The sequence below is a fragment of the Artibeus jamaicensis genome, unplaced genomic scaffold (genome assembly GCF_021234435.1).
Source record: "Artibeus jamaicensis isolate MK-2021 breed Jamaican fruit bat unplaced genomic scaffold, CSHL_Jam_final scaffold_847, whole genome shotgun sequence".
Taxonomy (NCBI): Eukaryota; Metazoa; Chordata; class Mammalia; order Chiroptera; family Phyllostomidae; genus Artibeus; species Artibeus jamaicensis.
This window is the reverse complement of record NW_026522057.1, coordinates 10,280,788-10,300,728: the sequence shown is the minus strand read 5'-3', so window position 1 is coordinate 10,300,728 and position 19,941 is coordinate 10,280,788. Positions and strand designations below refer to the sequence as shown.

General features: G+C 52.8%; 1 protein-coding gene across 1 annotated transcript in view; it reads right to left on the bottom strand.

Moving 5' to 3' along the window:
* Positions 1-19,941, bottom strand: part of CSMD2 (CUB and Sushi multiple domains 2) — a 546,707-nt gene that overhangs the window by 208,581 nt on the left and 318,185 nt on the right. Inside the window, exon 13 of the mRNA XM_053660680.1 lies at positions 10,210-10,392. Within this exon, the coding sequence (XP_053516655.1) occupies positions 10,210-10,392 (183 nt within the window). The remainder of the gene's footprint in view (positions 1-10,209; positions 10,393-19,941) is intronic.

Below are 19,941 nucleotides of genomic sequence, written 5' to 3'. Positions count from 1 at the left end.
AGCTGAAGTGAGAAGGTCAGCTGTATCCCACTGCCCCGCCAGCACGGGTCACAGCCCTGGATCAGACCCCCGAGGCTTGGTCAGCTTTTCCAGCCCCCGCTCCACCTAAGTAGCTGCGGTCCTCAGAGCGGACTCAGCTGTAGGAGCAGGGCCTTTGCACTGGGTCCTGGGCTACACTGTGTTTGTAGTTTAGTTCTGGACAGATTCCTGGGTTGCAATGGGCTGAAATGTTGCCTGTGCTATGATCCTCCAAGAAATCTGAGAATCTTCCAGCTGGGACACACTTTCCTTCTTCTATATTCTGGTAGCGCTTTGTGGCCACCTCTATTACTGCAGTAATTCAAAGACTGCTTTATGAGAGAAGCATGTGCTTGTCACACTCACTAGATTACGCAAGAGCCATGTTCGAATTACGTCTGTCACTCTCCCAGTGCTGAGGCCAATGGGGCCAGGTGTACAGCAGCCCCTCCCTTCCACAGACTGTCACGTTCCAGGCGATCGCAGCGTCGTTAGAATGTCAGTCCAAGGCCTGGCATCCCAAGGCCAGGTCGTCAGCGCCAGGGCCAACATCGCTCAGACTCCAGGAGGCTGCCACTGTGACGCAACTGTGCTGTGGCAGCCACTGCCTGGCCAGCCTCACGGCAGTGACATGTCTCCATATGCATCGCTGCCGCACGCCTCTGTCAGGGGACGAAACCCCTCAGGGATGACCCCAACTCCCCTACAACAAACGGGCACACATAGGAGCTGTTCACAGGTGTGACCTCGCAGCTAAATCACCTAGGAAGATCTCAGAATCACAGTTCCTGGGCCTGATCCCACACCTGCTGCATCAGAGTTTCTGGGGATGAGGTCAGAATCCTATATTTTAAAAAGCGGAAGAATGTTGCTAATGATTAGCTGCATTTGGGTCCATTTGGGTCCATTTGGGACCGGGCATGACCACCAAAGACACCCCCCTCCCCTGTGAAGTTCCCACCAGTTGAAAACTGAAGATGACCAATGTGTGGTTCCCATACTGGCCTCATAGGGCCCGTGTTGGGCCCACTTCCTTGGACAGGCTGGTGGCCTCCCCTGTGAGCCGGCCCCTTGTCCGGTCTCTGCCTGGCCAGCCCTGTCCAGCTACACTGAAGACCTTTATGCCATGGGCTCCCTTCCCACGGCCAGATCCTGAGCCAAAGCCAGCTAAGTCCCACCCCTCAAACTGGCGTGGTAGGGGGTGTGGGCAGGACTCTGTAGAGCCAACATCTGGTGGGCTCCAGAGGAGCCCAGCGCACCACAGGCCCGCAGAACTTCGGGGCGTCCCTGTCTGCCCCCCCCCCGCCCCACCCCGCGTGGCCCAGCCCAGGGATGCGGCTTCTGCCCTGTTTCTCAGTTTCCTCCCCACCCCGTACTGTGAGTGAAGCTCCTTCCGAAACTGCAGTCTCTGGCTAGGCAGGGATCCCCTGCAGGGGTGGACCCCATTCCCCGGGGGGAGGGCCAGATTCAACTCAGAAGCCACCTTCCCCCATCGGGTGTGTGCCTATTTAAGAAGAAATACAACAAGTGATGCACGAACCCCATGGGCCTGGTAGGGCAAATGCTGTCTCTCCCTCCTTAGCTATTCTGTTCGGAAAGGATGACAGCCACCATTACGAGCCACCCCTTCATCCAGGGGCGGCTCTCCCAGCCATGCCTTCCTCAGCTGGGCTTACCCTTCCCAGCCACGCCTGCAGTGCCCAGTCTCCAGTACAGGGGCAGAATCACACTCTCTGCACCTCCAGCTACCACTGTGGACTTTCTGCTCAAAGAGATGACTCTTCTGGGTTCCTGGGGGCCCTTCTACAGAGGACTGTGCCCGCCAGCTCTGCATGTCCCTGGCACAGTGAGACCACAGCTCCTCTGAGTCCAAGTCCTCAAGGGCTGCGTTACAGGAAGGGGACTACAGAACTACACAGGCTGGTTTTCCGTCTCCATGAATTGGCCTGAAACACAGGTTTGCACCAAAGCAATGCCCAGGTTCCCTGTTTCTGTCCTGGGGCCACCTGTGGAATAACCGGGCCTTTAAGGAAACCTAGGGCAGTGAGGAGACTGTAAGATCGGCAGAGGAGGCGCACACGACCTCTATGATGGCCCCAGCCCTGATCACACGGGGCTCCCATGAATCTTCCTCCTCCCCCCACTGAGGCTGATGCTTTCAAACCTCAGCTGATCCCGGTTCTGGCTCCAAATATTTGAAAAAGGCAATTCCAAGGGCTCTAGCTATTGTGATCCTATTTTCTGGGCCAAAAGAAAGGCTGCTTGAAGTTGCATTTGTCCCCAAAATCTGGGCTTATGTATTTATGGGGAATGCCAGGCTCCAGCCGCCGGGAGGAGGGAAAACGGGACACGCTCCCCCAGTGCACGGGGCACTGAGGTCGGGGTGGGAGGGGGGCGAACAAAGCACCTGCCTATTTAAAAATAAAGGTAGCAAGCAATGTCTGTGACCTATATGAAGGAAAGCACAAAGCCGCTATATTTAGAAAAATGAAAGTAGATGAACAAAGACCGACATGCCATGTTCTGGGTGGAAGGATGTGTCTTATACAATGTCTATTTTCCTCCAGTTAATTTATAGCTTAATAGGAGTGCACATACAAAATCCCAGTAGGACTTTTTTCCCCCCCTGACAAAATTCTAAAATTCATCTTGAACAACAAATAGATGAGAATCACAATGAATGTTCTGAGAGAGAAAATAATTAAGGGAGGAAGGAGTAGTTTCCAGATATTAGAACATATTATAAAACAACAATTAAAATTTTTCAATACCAAGGCTACGACAGAAATAGAGCAGCAGAACAAAGGGTGGCTCAGGAAATAGACTTAACTCCATTTGAGGATCCAGGCCGTGATAAGGCCATCCATTTCCCTCAAATCAAAAGGGAAATGAATTACTTAATAAATTGTGTTGGAAATCCACATAATAGTTTGCACAATATTATACATTCATCTAAATAAACTCCAGATGGATTAACAAATTATATTTTTTAAAAATCGAGTTGCCGAGAAAGAACCCAAAATAGAACAAACTGTTTCTCAGATCTGTGGCAGAGTGATAACTTTGTCAGCCATGAAAAGATAAAAAAAATATCGAGAGATTTGTCTATATAAAAAGGCAAAAGACTGTATAATGCAAGCTAGCAAAGGGGAAAAGGGGGAAACAAGAGATTGGGAGAATATGAATATTAGCTACCACAAAGAGTTTCTATCCACAATGCAGAGGTAAGAGCACCTTCAAGTTGGAAAGGAAAATGCCGACACCACAGTTTCACAGCCGCGTGTCGATACACACGGTCATGACACAGGGACACGGGGACTGCCAGACAGAGGGGGACCCGGGTCCGGAGAAGGGCCAGGACTGGAGTCTCTGTCCAGGGCCCTGTGATCGAGACCCTGACACCCTCTCATACCTCTGGCCCACGGGCACCCAGTGGCCTCTCTCTCTCCAGGGACCCCTTCCACGAACATTGCCTCCCTTGTTTTATCACAGACATTTCACGCCAGCCAAAGCCCTTTAGTTGTTTGCCAACTACTGCAAACCAAGTATCTGGAATGGCAGTGCACGTGTGTGCACATGTGTGCATGTGCGTGTGTCTGTGTGCGTCAACACACACCCCCCTTTGGTGCAGGCCCAGACCCCAAGTTTCCTCTCAGAACCCAACACTGCCCCTCGTGGGGCCCCATTTTCACCAGGGACCGAACGCTGCCCTGCCATCGTCTTTCAGGCCAATTGTTGCAACGGCGGTGACATACGTCCACGCTCTGAGCGGAGGGGCTGCCGCCTCCCGAGCACTCAACGAAGACGCGTTCAATAAAAGGATGAATCTTCATGGGGGTGATCCTAAACGCGTCGGCGGGACCAGTGCTTTCTACTCGAAAAAAGTACATTTTGAACCACAAGAGCTCACTTTAATTTGCATAATTACGTCTTTCTTCATGTTGGAGTGAGCTCTTTGGGGTCAAGGGCTGCCCAAATCATCTCTGAATTTGCGGCACTTATCATAACATTTGGCGCTTTGCAGAAGTTGACAAGGGCATGCTGTAGGGCTCTATCCAACTTGTATCTACTAAAATCGCAATTTCTAAAAGACCATACAAATACTCGAGGTTTGGTGATGCTGATCAAGGCTACAAGTGATCTATGCGGACTCTCTGAAGACAACCACAAAGTTGCTACATTTAGAAAGTAGACGGACATAAAACAGAAATAGGCCACGTTTCTGAATGGGGGGGGGGCGTGTGTTACATGAATCTTATTCCCAACCTTAGAGCTTCTGTTGCTGGCATTACGAACTGGCACAGTATTTTTGGGGAGCAATATAAGACTGATAGCTATTGGGGGGGTGGGAAGTGGAGAGAAGAAGGTAAAGGAATTAAGCAAAATAAATAAATAAATAAATAAATAAATAAATAAATAAATAAGCCAAAACAAAACTCAAAGACACAGACAATAATATGGTGTTTACCAGAGGGAAAGAGGTGTGGGGGAGGCAGAACAGGGTAAAGGGGGAATAAATGGTGATGGAAGGAGACCTGGGTTTAGGTGGTGAATACATAACACACTATACAGATGACGTATGAGTACTATAGAATTATATACCTGAAACCTATGTAGTTTCATTAACCAATGTCACCCCAATCAACTCAATAAAAATGAAAAAAGATAAAACCAGAGCAACCATTCTAGAGAGTAAAAAAGAGTACACACCTCAGGAGTTATAACAATGTTCCAACCCTGGCCCAGCAAACCTCACTCCTAGGAATTTATCCTAAGGAAGTGATTGAAGAGAAAGAAAAAAACCCAGCCACATGCACGAGGACGGTCATGACCGCCCCACGGAACACAACTGCGCGTAATGGGCTGCCTGAGTCGTGGCCCACTCACTGGACAGACCGTGCCACGGCTAATTAAGAATGATAACTATGGCAGACACCTGGTAGCCTGGCAAGACAGGCAAACATAATGTGACCCTTAAAACCCACAATACGAGATGGTATGTTCACTTTGATTAAAACCACATGAAATATGTATGTACCTGGGTAAGAATCAAAATAGAATGTCCAAATTTGATTGGTTTTGGTATAAGGAAGTGAAATTAAGAGTATTTTATTTATTGAACCCTTTAAATTTATTTGAAGTTTTAAATAACAGAGAGTACCAGAAGCCTGTGTTGGGTACTGGCCTTGAGCTCCAGATATTTCGTGAAAAAGAGTACCCCCCTTATACAGGGCATGGCACTGAGAAACCCCCTTCATTATGCCTGGGCAGGGGCCCCCCCAGAGGCCCTCCACTTTAGAATTTGACCAGGAAGCGTCAGACACCCTTACGCAGTTGACTTTGTACAGAGTAGGTGCTCAATAAATCAAAGATGGACAGATGAATGGAGGGGTAGAAGGAGTGAGGAAAAATGAGGAAAAGGCTTCTACACGGCTACAGGACACATTGGTAGGTATCCAGCACTGGTATAGTTCTGATGAAGGTCATGGTCGAAGCCCTCATGGATTTGTTTAAGTCCTTTCATCCCTGGTACTTCATGGGAGTAAGGGCCAAAAAACTAGGTTCCGTGTTCTGTGCGAGCGTTGCCCTCAGGCTTCCCTGTCCTTGCTGCTGCAGAGGACCCCATGGATTTTGGAAATTGGATGCAATGGAGAGAGGAAAGAATCTGGAGTAGGAGGCTGCTCTGTCCTTAACAGTTCAAGTTCAAGCCCAGCACTTCATGGCTCTGTCACCTCTGAGCCTGTGATCTGGTCTCCTTGAACTTTGTCTTCATCCATAAAAGGCAAGAATAAATATTCCTCTCAGTTGTAGAAAAGAGGCATTCTTCTCTGTGATGGAAAACATTTAATAAACACCCTCCCTAATGCTGTGCTTTCTCCCTGTCCTGAATCTGTATGCCCTTGAGTTCAGTGGTAGCCTCAGTGAGAAATGCAAATGCCCCAATTCCCTCATATTTAGAGTTCGATACGACTAAAGCACCCCAGGCCCATGGTCCCTAATCTTGGGGGGTGTTTTCCCGAGGGCGGTCACAACTGTTGGAAAGGCATGGGTATGCCACTACCTCCTAGTGGGTAGAGGATAGGGATGCTCCTGAACCTGTTAGAGTGCACAAGCCTGCCCCCAAAGCGTCATCTGGTCCCAAATGCCAGTAGTGGTGAGGTTAAGAGTCCTCCCTACAGCCCAATCCACTGCTCTGTCCAGCGGGGGGTGGGGTGGGGTGTGTGTGTGTGTGTGTGTGTGTGTGTGTGTGTGTCCAGAGGAAGTGCTGGAGAGGCTCTCAGAGAGGAGTAGTCTGGGGGGTACTGGGAGAGGACCATGCCCCACAGCATCCCTGGGTAGAACATCTTCCTCTGCCCCGCCCCATCCCCCAACTCTTCAAGGCCCAGCTCAAGTCCTGTGTCTCTGGAGACATTTTCTTGGCGCACCCCAGGGCCCGCCTCTCCCTCCCAGGTCTCTCAGAGTTCAGCCGCTGACTCGCCACTTTCACTGCACCCACCCGGGAGGCCCTGCCTTCACATTTCGCACATATGCCATATACATTAGGGACCCAGCAATTAGGATTCACACCTTCTGGTGGAGGTTTACGACATGGTGAAAGCGGGCTTGCGGTTTGTGCAGTCTTGGCATATCTGCGGTAAAGCGCTGTGTTGTAACTTCTTTTGAAAGTGGCTGCTAATGGACTGATAATTGGTTTCCTGGCTTTTTTATGAAGTGTGAAGCTTTCTGCTAGCCCGTCAACTGAAGCATCAAGTATTGTGCAAACTACTCCCCATCAGAGTAATTTGTATCTTCCTTGTTGTATCTGTAGTTGTGGAGGAGTCAGGGGACATGGGAAGTAGGGGAAAGGCTCTCTATTCTTATGTGAGAGAGGGGGTGACCTGTCAGAGCTTGGGGAAGGTGAAGAGGGAGGGCAACCCGGTCAGAGATTTCTCCCTGGGGCACCAAGCTGAGCCCATTTCCTAGGTGGAGACTCAAGGGCTGTACCCTGGTGCACGGTACTGGGCACCAGATGGATAATCACTCACGCTGTTGAGCGGATGGAGAGTGGTACCAGTTCCCACTGATGCTGAGCAGTGATCCCTGGAGATGTGAACTAACCAGGGAGGAAGAGAGAGTAAGAGGTAAAAAGCTGGCTCCATCTTTCCTTTCAAAAATGCTTTCCACTACAAGAACGTCATCTTCTTTCAAACCTGGATGAAAAAGACCATCCACTGAGCATCTACTACTGTGAGGGCAGCTCAAAAGCCAACACAATTATTCTGAAGTCTCTGCCGGCCGCGGAAAAGGCTCTGAGACGCGGGGAAGGAGTGCGTTTGTGTAGTCTCGGCAGGGCAACTCCCTGGGAAGGAGATGCTTTGAAGAAAAGGTTTCAAGAGAAGAACAAGGCACTGCTTTGCACTTTTGGGGACAATTGTTCAAAGAAATTTGAGCCATTGAAATGTTTCCCCAACCCCTTTCTTAATTTTCAGGAGGAAAAAGCGGTGCTGTTTGCTAAGCATTGCATTAATATTTATTGTGGCTGACACACGGTAAAATTTAGGCCACTTAAGCCGCCTTCTGCTGGAGGTGCTTTTGTATCCATTTATGTCCACTTTATAAAACACAGAGACCGCACTATTCTGTACTTTTGTAGGTGCTTACAGATGCTGTCCCCTTTCCACTGGCCTCACGCTATCACATGTTTGATCTGGGGTCAGGAGCAGAACACCAAAGTTTAACATCATCCCTTAATCAAAGTGCGACCCGCTGCGCGAATGACCCATTTTAGGAAGTGGTTTCTGAGCGTTATCGTGGAGGACGTGAGAACTGTTCATGTCACGGTTCTCTTGTGCTGTAAATGTAATCGAGGAGGCTTAAGACTTTTTAGAGCCAGGAGGGAGTGCTACCCTCGTGGGCAGAGGAGTGAACCAAAACACAGAGGGGTATGTCCCGGCCCCAGTCAGGATGCTGAGCTGAGCTGGGATGAAGAAACAAGTCTCCAGAGTTTGAATCCACAGTTTTCCCAAGATGGTCTCATCACCACCCTCTCACTGACCGGAGCTCCCTGAGGTCAGCGCCTAGAACCTGGGTGGGGGGGGCACCAAACCAGTAGAGCCGCCAGGTGGTGCTCCCTCACCTCCATGACATGCACTTGTGACTTGGCCGTGTGGCATGAAGGCGTGGGGCCAGCTGGTGCTCTCTGGCCTCCTCCATGGAAGCCTGGGGCCCTGAGACTGAAGCTGTGCCCTGGTACATTCAAGTGACCAGGAAAGCCGGAGAGATGGGAGTGCCTTGGGGATGGCGCCCCTACATCCCAGAATCACGCAGAAGAAGAAATGCCACGCTGGCCCCCAGAGTGCCGGCCCGCCCGCTTCACAGTTCTCACCAACACGCCTCCGGCTCCTTCCTTGTTGGAAACCGGAGGGAGCCCTGGCTGGTGCTCACTGGGGCGGCTCTGCCCTCTCCTCCCCAGCTGTTTCGAAGCAGCGCCCAGCTCTGGGGAAGCTGCCAGCCTTGACCCTGGACAGGAAGAGCCTGCTGGTCCTCTGCCCTCACTGAAGCTTCTAGAAAAATCCCCTAAAACTACTCCTAAGAGCTAAAGGGTCATAAATTCTGAGGGGACTTGAGTGAGAGCCCCCACCCCACTGTGGCATTCCGCTACCTGCACCTCTCAGTTGGTGGGGCAGGGAAATTTAACCTGCTCCCAAGCAGCTGGCTGGCTCCGCCACCTGCTTCATCCCTACCGGCTCTCTGCCCCCGAGGCCTGGCCCTTCCCAGTTCTCCCTGCCTTGTTTTACATAGCTGGGTTTCAGAGATGAAGCCCCATTGCATCCGGGACTCCCATAGCCTGTGCCTTTATCTTCTGAGGCCCTGCCTCCAACCTGCCCTTCGGATCTCTGCCCCGTTCACCTGCTCCTGCCTGAATGTGGTCTCTATGACTATCAGACCCCCTGCTTCTGGATGCTTTGAGCTGCTTGCTTCCTGCTAACCTCTCTGCCCCTCCAGGTCCCCTTGGCTTGCTGCGTGCCACGAGGCTAACACCGTCAGGCACTATATGCTAACCATGCCAGGCCACAGAGATGGGCAGATTTCACGCAATTTTATGATTTTCTATAAGAGTGATTTGCTGAATGTGTATCTAAGAGAGATTTGATCTTTAAACCTCTGCAAGAATTTTTACATAAACTCACAAGTCATCAAAAATGCATTGCTAAACCAAACAAAGTGACTTTTTTTTTTTGTTTGAAAAGTATAATCGCCCAGTGTGATCCAACTCACACACCACACTCTCAGTCGGCATGGCCAGCCAGGTCACTCCCTCCCCCAGCCCCGAGGGGACACCGTTCCCGAGTACCCAGCACTCGGAGGCCCCGAGAAGCCCGCTGAGGGGGGAGAGATGAGCCGAGGCCCAGGCTGTCTGTGCCCCCTGAGAGAGCACAGACCAAAAGAGGTGGTGAAGGTCGGGGATGAGGGCTGGGCAAAGAAGAGGTGATGACCCAGAGAGGCTGGATCCTCGGACTTCCCAATAGAGACCAAGCCTGCACCGCCCTGCACCACACACAGCCCCCTCATGCTTGCCAAACCCACCCAGACCTTGGGCTGAATGTATTATTTTCGACGAAAGAATGGCCATACCACCTAAGAGGAAGGAAGACAGGCCTCTGGGTAATGTCTGTAGAACAGAGGGTTCGACTCCAACCTTTCTGCCAGAAGATCAACAACCCAAAGAGAGCTTGATCCCCGCACCTCCCCAAGGCCAATCCAAGAGGAAGCAGCGGAGAAATCTCACACCCTGGCAAGGCCATAGCTTCCTGCAGTGCACAGAGGATGGTGCAGGGTCTACAGCCTTACAGACGTGCCAGTCCTTTCTGCCCTGGCGTGGCCATCTGGCGTCACTGGTGGCAACGTGGGTGAGGAGAAAATGCCTGGGTCTGAGCCTGGGGGGACCAAGCCCCAGTGGCCTCTATCTTGTTCTCAGGATCACCCGTGAGGGTAAGACGGCACTGAAGAAGGTCCCTAATGTCAAGAGCAACCACTCTGAGTGCTACAGTCTATGGCACTGCCGGAAAGGAGGGGCCCAACAGCAGCGTTGTGAGGAGCAGAAGAAACCAACAGGAGTGAAGCAGTTAACCATCTGCAAGGTCACTGAGGACGGGGCCCCTGTCTCTCTCTCGGCAGAGACCCCAACGTGGCCCCCTCCTGCTCACTTACACACGCAGCCTGGCTTCTTAGCCGACCACTGGTTATTCTTTTGGCACGTGATTGCCTTCTGCCCCACCAGCTCAAAGGCGGGCTGGCACTCAAACTTGAGTGTGTCACCGTGGTGAAAGCGAGAGCCTTCCCTCCGGCCATAGGCAGGAACGCCGGGATCGCCGCAGCTGCCCTGCTCGATCTCTGAAAGACAGAAAGACCAGAAAACAGAGACAAAAGGTGACTTCATGCCTCTCGTGGAGCTGGAGGTCCCTACGACCTGCAGCTGTACCGCCCCGAGTTGGCGCTCGGAGCGACGCGGGGAGGATCTCTATGAGCTGTCCTGCATCCTGGGCCTTCCGGCCGCCGAGTGCCCAAGCCTCATGTCCATGCAAAGTGTTCTTGGGGGCTTGGGTGTTTTTTATCCTGGGCAGGTGTGTGTGCGTGCTCCGTGGGGTGCCCGCCCCACCAGCCAACGAGCCCCGGAGTTGGGAGACTTCCCTCCTGAACTTGACTCCGCATTTGTATTACTAATGCCACTTGACAGGTCTTGAGTGTGGCCCATCCCTGGGCGGCCGACGCGAGCACAGGATGAGAAGGCGGCAGCAGATGCTTGGCTGCCTGCCTTCCCCTCAACCAGAGATTAAGTGAGAATCAATATTGGCTGCTTTCTGATATGGAAGCACTTCCATGAAGATATTTTCTTAAAATTCAATTGGTGATAGTAGCAGGTAAAATGAAACAAATGGCTCGTTAGGTATGCTTTTAAGTTCGTTTGATGCAGCAGCGGTGAGTCAGACAAGAAGTGGGTTCCCTGCGAAAGCTCTGGGGGCGGTGCCCGGCTGCAGTAAAGTAATCTGCCCTGGCCAAGTCCTTGGCATTTCCTCGGAGGATTCACCCCCAGTTCCACCAGCCTCGTGCTGGGTGCCGTGAGAGAGGAGGGCGGAGGAGGCAGGAGGGAGGGCGGGGAGGGCGGTGGAAGCAGGAGGAGGAGCTCTGTTCCCAGGGAAGAAGGCATCCTGTGGAATGACAGGGGGCGATGAATGAAGTGACAGATGGTGGGGAGGACTGGAAGAGTCCCATGATTTGGAGAGAAGGGGCTGGAGTAATGGGAGGTTTTTGGATACCTTCCCAGGCTTGTCAGGCCAAAGGGACCCTAGCTCTTCTGTAGACACCATTACGGGCTGTCGGGAGCCACAGTCCCTGAAGTTGCCATGTGTGAACTACCGGGAATGATTCTGCAAAAACTTTCTTACCACAGCTGTTGGGCTTCCGTGGGCCGAACACTCATGTGGGCCGAACACATCCCACTCATGTTACCACCCACCCCGACCCCAGGGCCCCCTCTCTTCCCAGAGCTGGCGGAGCCAGGCATTCTGTGGCTGGAATTGTGTGCACAAGGATCCCACTCAAAGACCTAGGGTCCATGTGAGGGTGTGAGGGGAAGGAGGGCATGGGGTCGCTGTGCCCATGCCTCATGCCAGGTCTAAGGACTCAAGTACAGGTCGGCTCACCTGCTTCTCATTGCACATGTCCTCTTAGCCTCACCTCCTGCACAGGCACCTGCTGAAAGTACCACTGACTCCTCTTTGTCACTGGCTTTCCTCTGCCAGGGCAGGGGGACGGACACATCGAGGCATTCCTGGGAAGGGGAGCCCTTTGCTCCAGGCCTCAGAGCTCCAGGTCCCCTGTCTCTGGTATGTGAGACCCTGGCAAGGTCTGTTACTGCAGCATTCTGAGCCCTGATGAAAGTTGCCTGGCATCTGAAGACAGAGCTGAATCCTACTCCCCAGGAGAGGACCCTGGTTTACGGTTCCCTAGTGAGGAGGTCTCAGCACATTGCGGAAGATCTAATCGTGGGTACGCACCCCATGTCCCTGCCAGCACCAGTTTGTCCAAGGCTGTGGTCAGCTGAAGGGAACCAGTGTCCTCAGAGGGAGGGAGGAACCTGTCCAGCCCCGCCCTGCCCTGGTGTGGGCCCTGGGCCCCCCCACATACCCACGTCCACCCTATTTCTCCACCGTCAATGTGACCAGAAGCCTACCATGAGCACCTGCCAGGGGCCAGACCCTGTGCTAGAGACTTGAGATCTGGACGGGGGCTCAGCTGTCAAAGGCTGAGCAGTCCAGTTGTGACGCGGCAAGGAAAGAGGCGTGTGTGGCTCGGGGTGACCAGGGCTGGGGAAGCGCCCGGAAGGACACCTAACTGCAACATGGAGGGTGGGGCTGAAAGTAGGGAGTGCGGAGTGAGGCCCTGACCTTGGGCACAAAATTTTAGGGGGCCACCCAGAACTCAGGAATCAACACAGATAATACCTTAGTGCAATATATTTTGTAAGAAAATCAATATTAATGCCTATAAACTGAAACCAACATGGAAAAAAAGCACCACAATTTAACACGAAGACCAGGGCTGACCTTGCACTTGCATGACGCACCTCAGTGGCTCACCCTGGTCCTGGCCATCAGGGCTGGTTGTTAGTTCAAATGTTGATATTTTAAATCATAGACATTTTTCATTAATCTTGACTTTTAAAATTACATTCAAATATTTATCTTAATTACTGAGGGTTTTTTGGGGGGGCATTCTCTACCTCCTTTAAATTTTATGCCCAAGGTGCGTGCCTGGCTCTCCTCACTCCACTCCCAGCCCTGACCACAGGGTAGGCTGCTTGGAGTCGGCAACGTCTGGGCCGCGGCCTGAAGCCTGTGCAGGAGAGAGCGGGTGGGAGGACAAGGGGGGCTCATCGCAGCATTGCTGACAAGAGCCAAGATGTGAAAACAACCCAAGTGTCTGTCCATGGATGAATGAATAAAGAAAATGCAGTGTACACACCCCCACACACAGAGAGGAATATCATTCAGCCATAAACAAGGAGGCAACTGTGTCATTTGTGATGACATGGAAGAAATTCAAGGTCCTCACACTGAGTGGCGTCAGCCAGAGAGAGGAAGATCGACACTGTACGGTCTCACTTACATGTCGAATCCAACAAAGGCGAACTCAGCAGCAGAGCGTGGCACAGCAGCTGCCAGGGCTGGGGGAGGTCCTGGGGATGTGACGCGCAGCACGGTGACAATCGTTAACAAGACTGGGTCGTATGTCTGAAAGCTGCTGAAAGAGGTGATCCTCCAAGTTCTCATCACACACACGCAAAACTGCAACCATGTGAGGTGATGGTTGTGTGAGCCAACCACGCCGTGGTGGTCCTTCCACAACATACGCCCGCACACCTGAACTTCCACAGTGTTACTGGTAATTATATTTCCACAAAGCCGGGAAAGGGACACGTGGGAGAGAGGGGAGAAGAACCTGTGGGTGGGGAGGAACCCACGCAAAGCTCTGAGCTGAGACTGTGGGACGGTGGTGACAGCGAATAACTAACCACCTCCAGTTACGTAGCCCATGACTCCAGTGCCGATGACGGGACAGCGGCCACTCCGGGCACTCACTTCACCCTGACGGTGACCCTGAGAGCGAGGCACTATTACAGCCATGTTACAGTGGAGGAAACCGAGGCACAGAGAGATCAGGTTGTTGGCCAAGGTCACAGGGCGAGGACGTGGCGGGCTGGAGATCCAGACGAGGGCTGTATGGGCTCTTAACCACCGGGCAGCACTGCCTCTCCCAGGCCCAGGCCCGATGGACTAGGGGTGAGGGGTGGGGCTGGAGCGGGCTGTGCAGGCTGCGAAGAAGAGGGGGCGGTGGATAACAGCCGACAGGGGGCCAACCGAGGGTTTCATTCTGTTTAGCATTTCGCGTTGTGTGTTTTTCAAGATCACCCCCTGACTGTTGTCTGGAGAATGGTCGGGGCCAGCAGTTCTGGGGGCAGAGAGAACATTTGTTCACTGAACAAACATCTGAGTGTCTGCTAAGTGAGCCACAGTGCGGAGCATGGGAGGTAGGACAGGGAGCAAGGCAGACATGAGCCCTGTCTCTGTGGGGCTTCTATTCTGGCAGGAGGCTCACAGTCACCTAGGAGATGTTTTGGTGGCTCCCTGGGCTGGGCGCAGGCAGAGGGGTGGGGAGAAACCCAGTGATCTGGGAAGTCTGGGCAGGAAGAAGCCATAGTCCGCACCGAGAGAGAGGATCCAGGGAATAAGGGAGAGATGACAGTGACTGCGGGGTCTGGCTGTGAGCCCTGCATGTGAGAGCACTAGAATGCAGGAGGAAGAGCTGATCTGGGGGGCCATCAGGAAGGCATGCTGAGTTTTGAGGTGCCCGTGGTACCCCCAAGTGGGCACGACTAGTAGAAAGTGGCTACATGGGTCTTAAGTTCAGGAGAAAATTCTGGTCTAGAAATATAGAGTTCGGGATTCAACTCTTAGGTGATGGAAGAAGCCATAAGAAGGATGAGACCACCCAAAGACAGTGAGAAGCGTTGTCAGTCCTGGACAGAACACTTAGGGACACTGCAGGGACCAGCGCGATGCTGCTGGATCCGAGTCCTGGGGAGAGGGGGTTGCAGAAGCTCAGCAAAGAACGAGCTTCAAGGAGACGATGGCATTGACACTGCGGGGAAGTTTAAACAGGATTGAGAAGCAGGCTGGGGAAGATCGGTGCTGGAACTGGCGGGAGCAGACTGACAGTAACAAAGGGCCAACGCCCGGTGGGAGAAGAGGAAGAGGAGACAGGAAGTGGAGAGAGGCCACTTGAAGAGGGCATTTCTTGGAAGTGCCCCTTTCTTTCTTAGAAGAGAGAAGTTAGGGAATGACGCATGAGGTATATGGCCTTGGGGGGCAGTTTAAAAATCATTTTAAGATGGGAGAAACCTAATCATGTTTACATGATAGGGAAGGAGAGAGAGACATAGAAATAGAGGTAGGGAAAGAGACAGAGAGGAAAAGAGAGAGATAGAGAGAAGGAGAGACCTTACGTGGTTAACGGGAGACTGGAGGAGAAATGGGGACGAACAGCACGAAGCTCTAGAGGAGGCAGGAGGCGTGGGACCCTGAGCTTGCTGGCGGGCTGGGCTGAGACCTGGACGCCCTCTAGGAGGGGAGAGGGAACAGTGGTGACAGTGAACTTCGAGGCAGGACTACAGAAGGCTGAGGGGACCCTGTGATGACATGGGTCCCGTGCTCTAAGTAGAGGAGGAAGGCATGGTTTCTGCTGAAAGTGAGGGACCAGTCCTGGGGAGAAGGATGTGCTGTTGACTAGAATGTCTGACGCACTCGCTCTGGAGAAGCGGAAATCATTGCCACGCACCTGCGGGGCTCCTGGAGGGTGGGAGGACTTGTCTCCAAGGACCCCGCGGGCAGGGCTTGTGTGGCTTGTCCCAGAAGCCACCAGCACCGTGGCTCATGTGGACGTGGAGGGAGGGGCAGCAGGACTGAGGGATGCGGTTGGGTTTGGAGAAATATGAGGGGAGGTGCCCCCCCAAATGGAATTTATTTATAAAAAATTGTGTATTCATTCTTATGCGTTTAAACTTTAGGCACCTTCAAAGGACTCTCCATTTGATGCAATACACAATATTGAGACTTTTTTCCCACTGCTCAAAACAGTTTTTAAAGTCACTGATTTTGATGCTTTTTGGTGCTTCTGCTGTGTTTTGTTTCACTTCTTCCTCCAAACATTTTCCTTGGAGGACTTTTTTCACCCGGGGAAACAAAAAAATTGTTGCTTGGGACAAGATTGGGTGAACAGGAGGGTGGGGCACAGGGGTCATGCTGGTTTTGGTCAGCACGGTGTGGGTGGGTGCGTTCATCGATCGCCCATCATGAAATGGGCAAACGCCCTGAAAGAGTCTTCAAAAAAAAAAAATTCACTGAAGCTGAATGCAGCCTCTCACAACAACACCAGCTGGTACACTGATACAGATGGGTTCCTAGAACACTCACCTAGTGGGAGACGCCTGTGCTACATGGGGCCCACCCTCTAGAAGGTAATTCCAGTTTTATTTCGGACAACAGGACAAGGAAGTGAGGGCATTGTTAAAAGAATGGCTGAAGTATTACCCAAGGGCTAAAAAAGGAAAGGAGTGACAACTGGACGGATGGAGAATCGAGAGATCAGGGAAGGATGACGAACAGGAGTAGGGTGAGCAACGAGTGAAAAGCTGAAGGGACAAAGGTCCCAGAGCAGATGGGAGATGCTGGGGTTCAGAGGTGCTGGAGATCAAGTTCAGCTGCAGCCAGAGAGGAGTGCACAGAGAGGGGGGGAGGGTCAAGAAACTGAGAGGCGAGATGATAAGGAGTGGAGAGGAGGCCCTTGTCGGTGTGGCTCCGTCGGTTGGGCTTCATCCTGCAAACTGAAGGGTTTGATCTCCGGTCAGGGCCTGTGTTGCAGGTTTGGTCCCAGGCTGGGGTGCATATGAGAGGCAATGACTCGATGTTTTTCTCCCTCTTTCTCCCTCCCTGCTCCTTTCTCACTTCCTAGTTCTCTAAAAGCAATGGGAAAAAAAAACAAAACATCCTCAGGTCAGGATAGAAAAGAACTTTTTTTGAGGGTAGAGAGGAAGAGACTGATGACAATGACATTGATACAGAGGGTAGAAAGCAGCAGAGGTTTCACGCAGGTAGAACACACTGGAGCGTGGGCACGGGAGCCCCCCATCAAAGGGAAGTTCGGGGGGTCTGGGACGTGAGTTGCTTACACTGCCGAGGGCTATGGCAATGGTGATCTCAGGGGGAAGTCACCTTTAAGGGAGCATTGGGCAGAGAAGGCCATGGCCCTGGAGAGGGGGATGCGAAGACCACAGAGGCAGGGGTGAGTGGAGGGGGAGGAACAGAGCAGTCGGGAGCTCCTTCCAGGAAGGCGCAGGGGGCTGGCGCATGGCTTCTGTCCCCCCAACACGCCTTATCCTCGTCTGGGCCTCCCCTCCAAGCCCAGCGTCAACCCCTGCTGGGAACACAGGGACCAGGTCCCCCTGCCTTTCCGCCCTGCCTGAAGGACGCTTGACCTTGACCCTCCTGGTCAGGTGCTGACCAAGTCTGATATCAGGGCCCGGAACTGCAAATGGATAAAACAAATTCTGACTTGGAGAAAATCACGCCTGTGATTCCGTTACCCAGTCTAACATAATTCCCTTTTATAATGTTTCTCTTTCTCTCTCTCCTTTTGCCTACCGAAAGCAAGCCGGGAAGCAGGAGCAGAGCGCTTCAAAGATGCCCGCGAGTTCCATCCCAACGGGCTCTGCCCTTCAGCCTATTTGCTTCCCCTTCTTGACTGTGCCGTCCTATCAGCTGTGATCAACCTCACCGCCTTCCCCCCGGGTTTTTCAATTTCTAATTCCAAATTGGAATCCTCCTTCATGATAATGTCTGCACAGGGGGACCTGCATCATGTCCTTATAAATTCACTACCTGACATGCTCCGGGAAGGGCAGCACCCCGTGGAGGAAGTGGGGGAGGGGGTGTGCCCACGCTTGGGCTGCGATTTTCTGCCTTTTGTTCCTTCATTATTCACTGTTTCCTCAGCCTGGGCCGTGGCTTCCTACGCCCCTCACTGCAGACTCCTCACACTGCAGACCGTGGTGTACGAGGTCCCTCCTCGAAGATGCTTTCCCTGACCAAGCATCTTAGGTAATTCCCCTTTTCTTTCCTCTCTCAGTGCCCCCTTTTTTCCTTCTTAAATCTGATTGTCCTTTGTAAGAGTTCATCTGTTTATTGCATTAGTTACTGGGGTTACCGCGGTGGGGAAAAAAGGACCAAGGTCTCCATTCACCTACTGGGCTCCTTTTGCTGCCGTCCAGCTGCCAGGCTGGCTTGTGCGTTTCCCCACCCAACGAGTGTCCTCCGAAGGCAGGTGCCGAGGATGCTGTGGATCACTGTGCACCCGGCATGTAACATGCTGCGTGGAACGCAGGGCATCCACTCGGTGTGGCGTGTGAGCTCAGCCAGTGTTCACTGCATGGAAACCTTGCCCAGGGCCACAGTCGGCACTGAAGACACCCAGCAGCCTGGCACGTGGCCCTGCCTTCGGAGAACCCCCAGTCAGGTGCGTCTGGAAACAGCTACAACATTAACGATGAGGGCAAGGGAGGAAGTGTGCACCTGACCACGCAGCCTCTGGGGGAGCAGAGGAGGCGGCCGAGGCCTGGGCTAGGAGAGGCTTCCCTCCCGAAGCTGCCCAAGCCAGACGTGGAACCAGCTGGGATTCCGCCTTCCCCTCCCCACCCCCAGTCCTCATAAAGCACTTCATGGGCCCCCTTCTGCTCTCCATCATTCCTCTCGCTGCTTTGGTCTACCCCTCCTAATTTCTCACCTGGATGGTGGCATCAGGCAAGAGCAGGTCCCCTGCCTCTTCCCTCTGTTCTGTATGAGGGAAGCAGCATGAGATCGCTGAGATATAAAAATCCATTTATCACTGTGCCCTGCTCATTGATTCCTTTCTAGCTTCCTCAGATCCACAGAGTAGAACCCTAACTCCTTGGCGTGTCCACCCTCACCGACCCCAGCCTCACTGCTAGCCCTCACTGACCTCGAGATTTACACACCACGGAACTGAATGACCTGTGTGTAGGAAGACAAGACAGCGCGATGGTGACGAGCAAGGGCTCTGGTGTCGGCAAGTCCTGGACCTAAATCCTGGCTCTGCGCTAAGCAGTAAGGAGACCTGGAACACATGTCTCATTCTCCCTGAGCCCTGGTTTTGTCACCTGTAAAATGAAGTGGCAGTAACAACACCCACCTTCCAGGGTTGTTTTGAGGAGTCACTGAGCTTTGTGTATGTAAGACAACTGTCAGAATGTCTGGCACGTGGCATGTGACCAGTAACCGGTAGGTGTTTGGTCAGTGCCACATTCGTCCTGTTGTTGGCACGTGGCCCAGCCGGCTCTCGGGTGCACCGCTGTCCCTCTGATCCTGCGGGAACACCCCCTGGTGTCCGCCCGACAGCACCACCTCTCAGCCTCAGCCTGAGAGCTTCCCAACCTGAGCTCCTCCCTCGCATTGTCCAGGCCGAGCCGGGGCCTCCCTGTCTCTCACTCCCGGCCCCGTGGAAAACTTTACAGCTGCAGCTTGGGCACGCGGTTCTCCCTCCAAATGGGAACTTCCTTCAGGACCCAGACAATGCTTTCGAAATGTCTACTTCCGGCTTCTGGTAGGGCGAAGGCACAGGGGAGACATTCTATAAATGTTTAAGGGGTGAGAGGGGGGCTGGAAGGAAAGGCAGGGAAGCAGAAATGGAGGAGGAAAGTGTAGTGTCTGGAGAAGAGTTAGCACTTCAACGCGGCGGGAAGTGGCGGTGAAGAAAGATGGGGTCGGATGGTCTGAGGGAGACCATGGGGGGCTGGTTCAAGGACTGAAAAGTCGTTCATGCTTTTTTGAATCTCGTACGTTGTCAGTTCGTCAAAGCCGGGGGTTTGAGGATGCTCTCTGGAGAGCAGAAGAGATGTGCCCCTAGAACCAAGCGCCACAGAGCCGTTGTTCAATCAGCACCAGCTCCTGCAGAGTGACCAGCGCATCTCTGGTGCACTAGGATGACCTATGGGCATACCTCCCACTCCACTCTTGCCCTCCTGGTGACGGGAAGGGGCCAAGCAGGCAGGAGACACTAGCACCTGTACGTGCATTTTGAGGCGGTTGAAAACCTCTTTCTGCACACAGTTTTCACGAATAGGATGGAGGTGTGGGTAGATGAAGTGGCTGACATTCTTCCCTCCCCACCTCCGTCCTCCGCCGCACTGTCCTGTGCGCGTGTGACAGGCGGAAGGAGGTTGAGAAAAGGGGGGAATAAGGACATGTAGACTATCCAGGCTGCCTCAAAGCTGTCTGCGTTTGCCCCACACCGGAGCCTGCCATGTGCAAA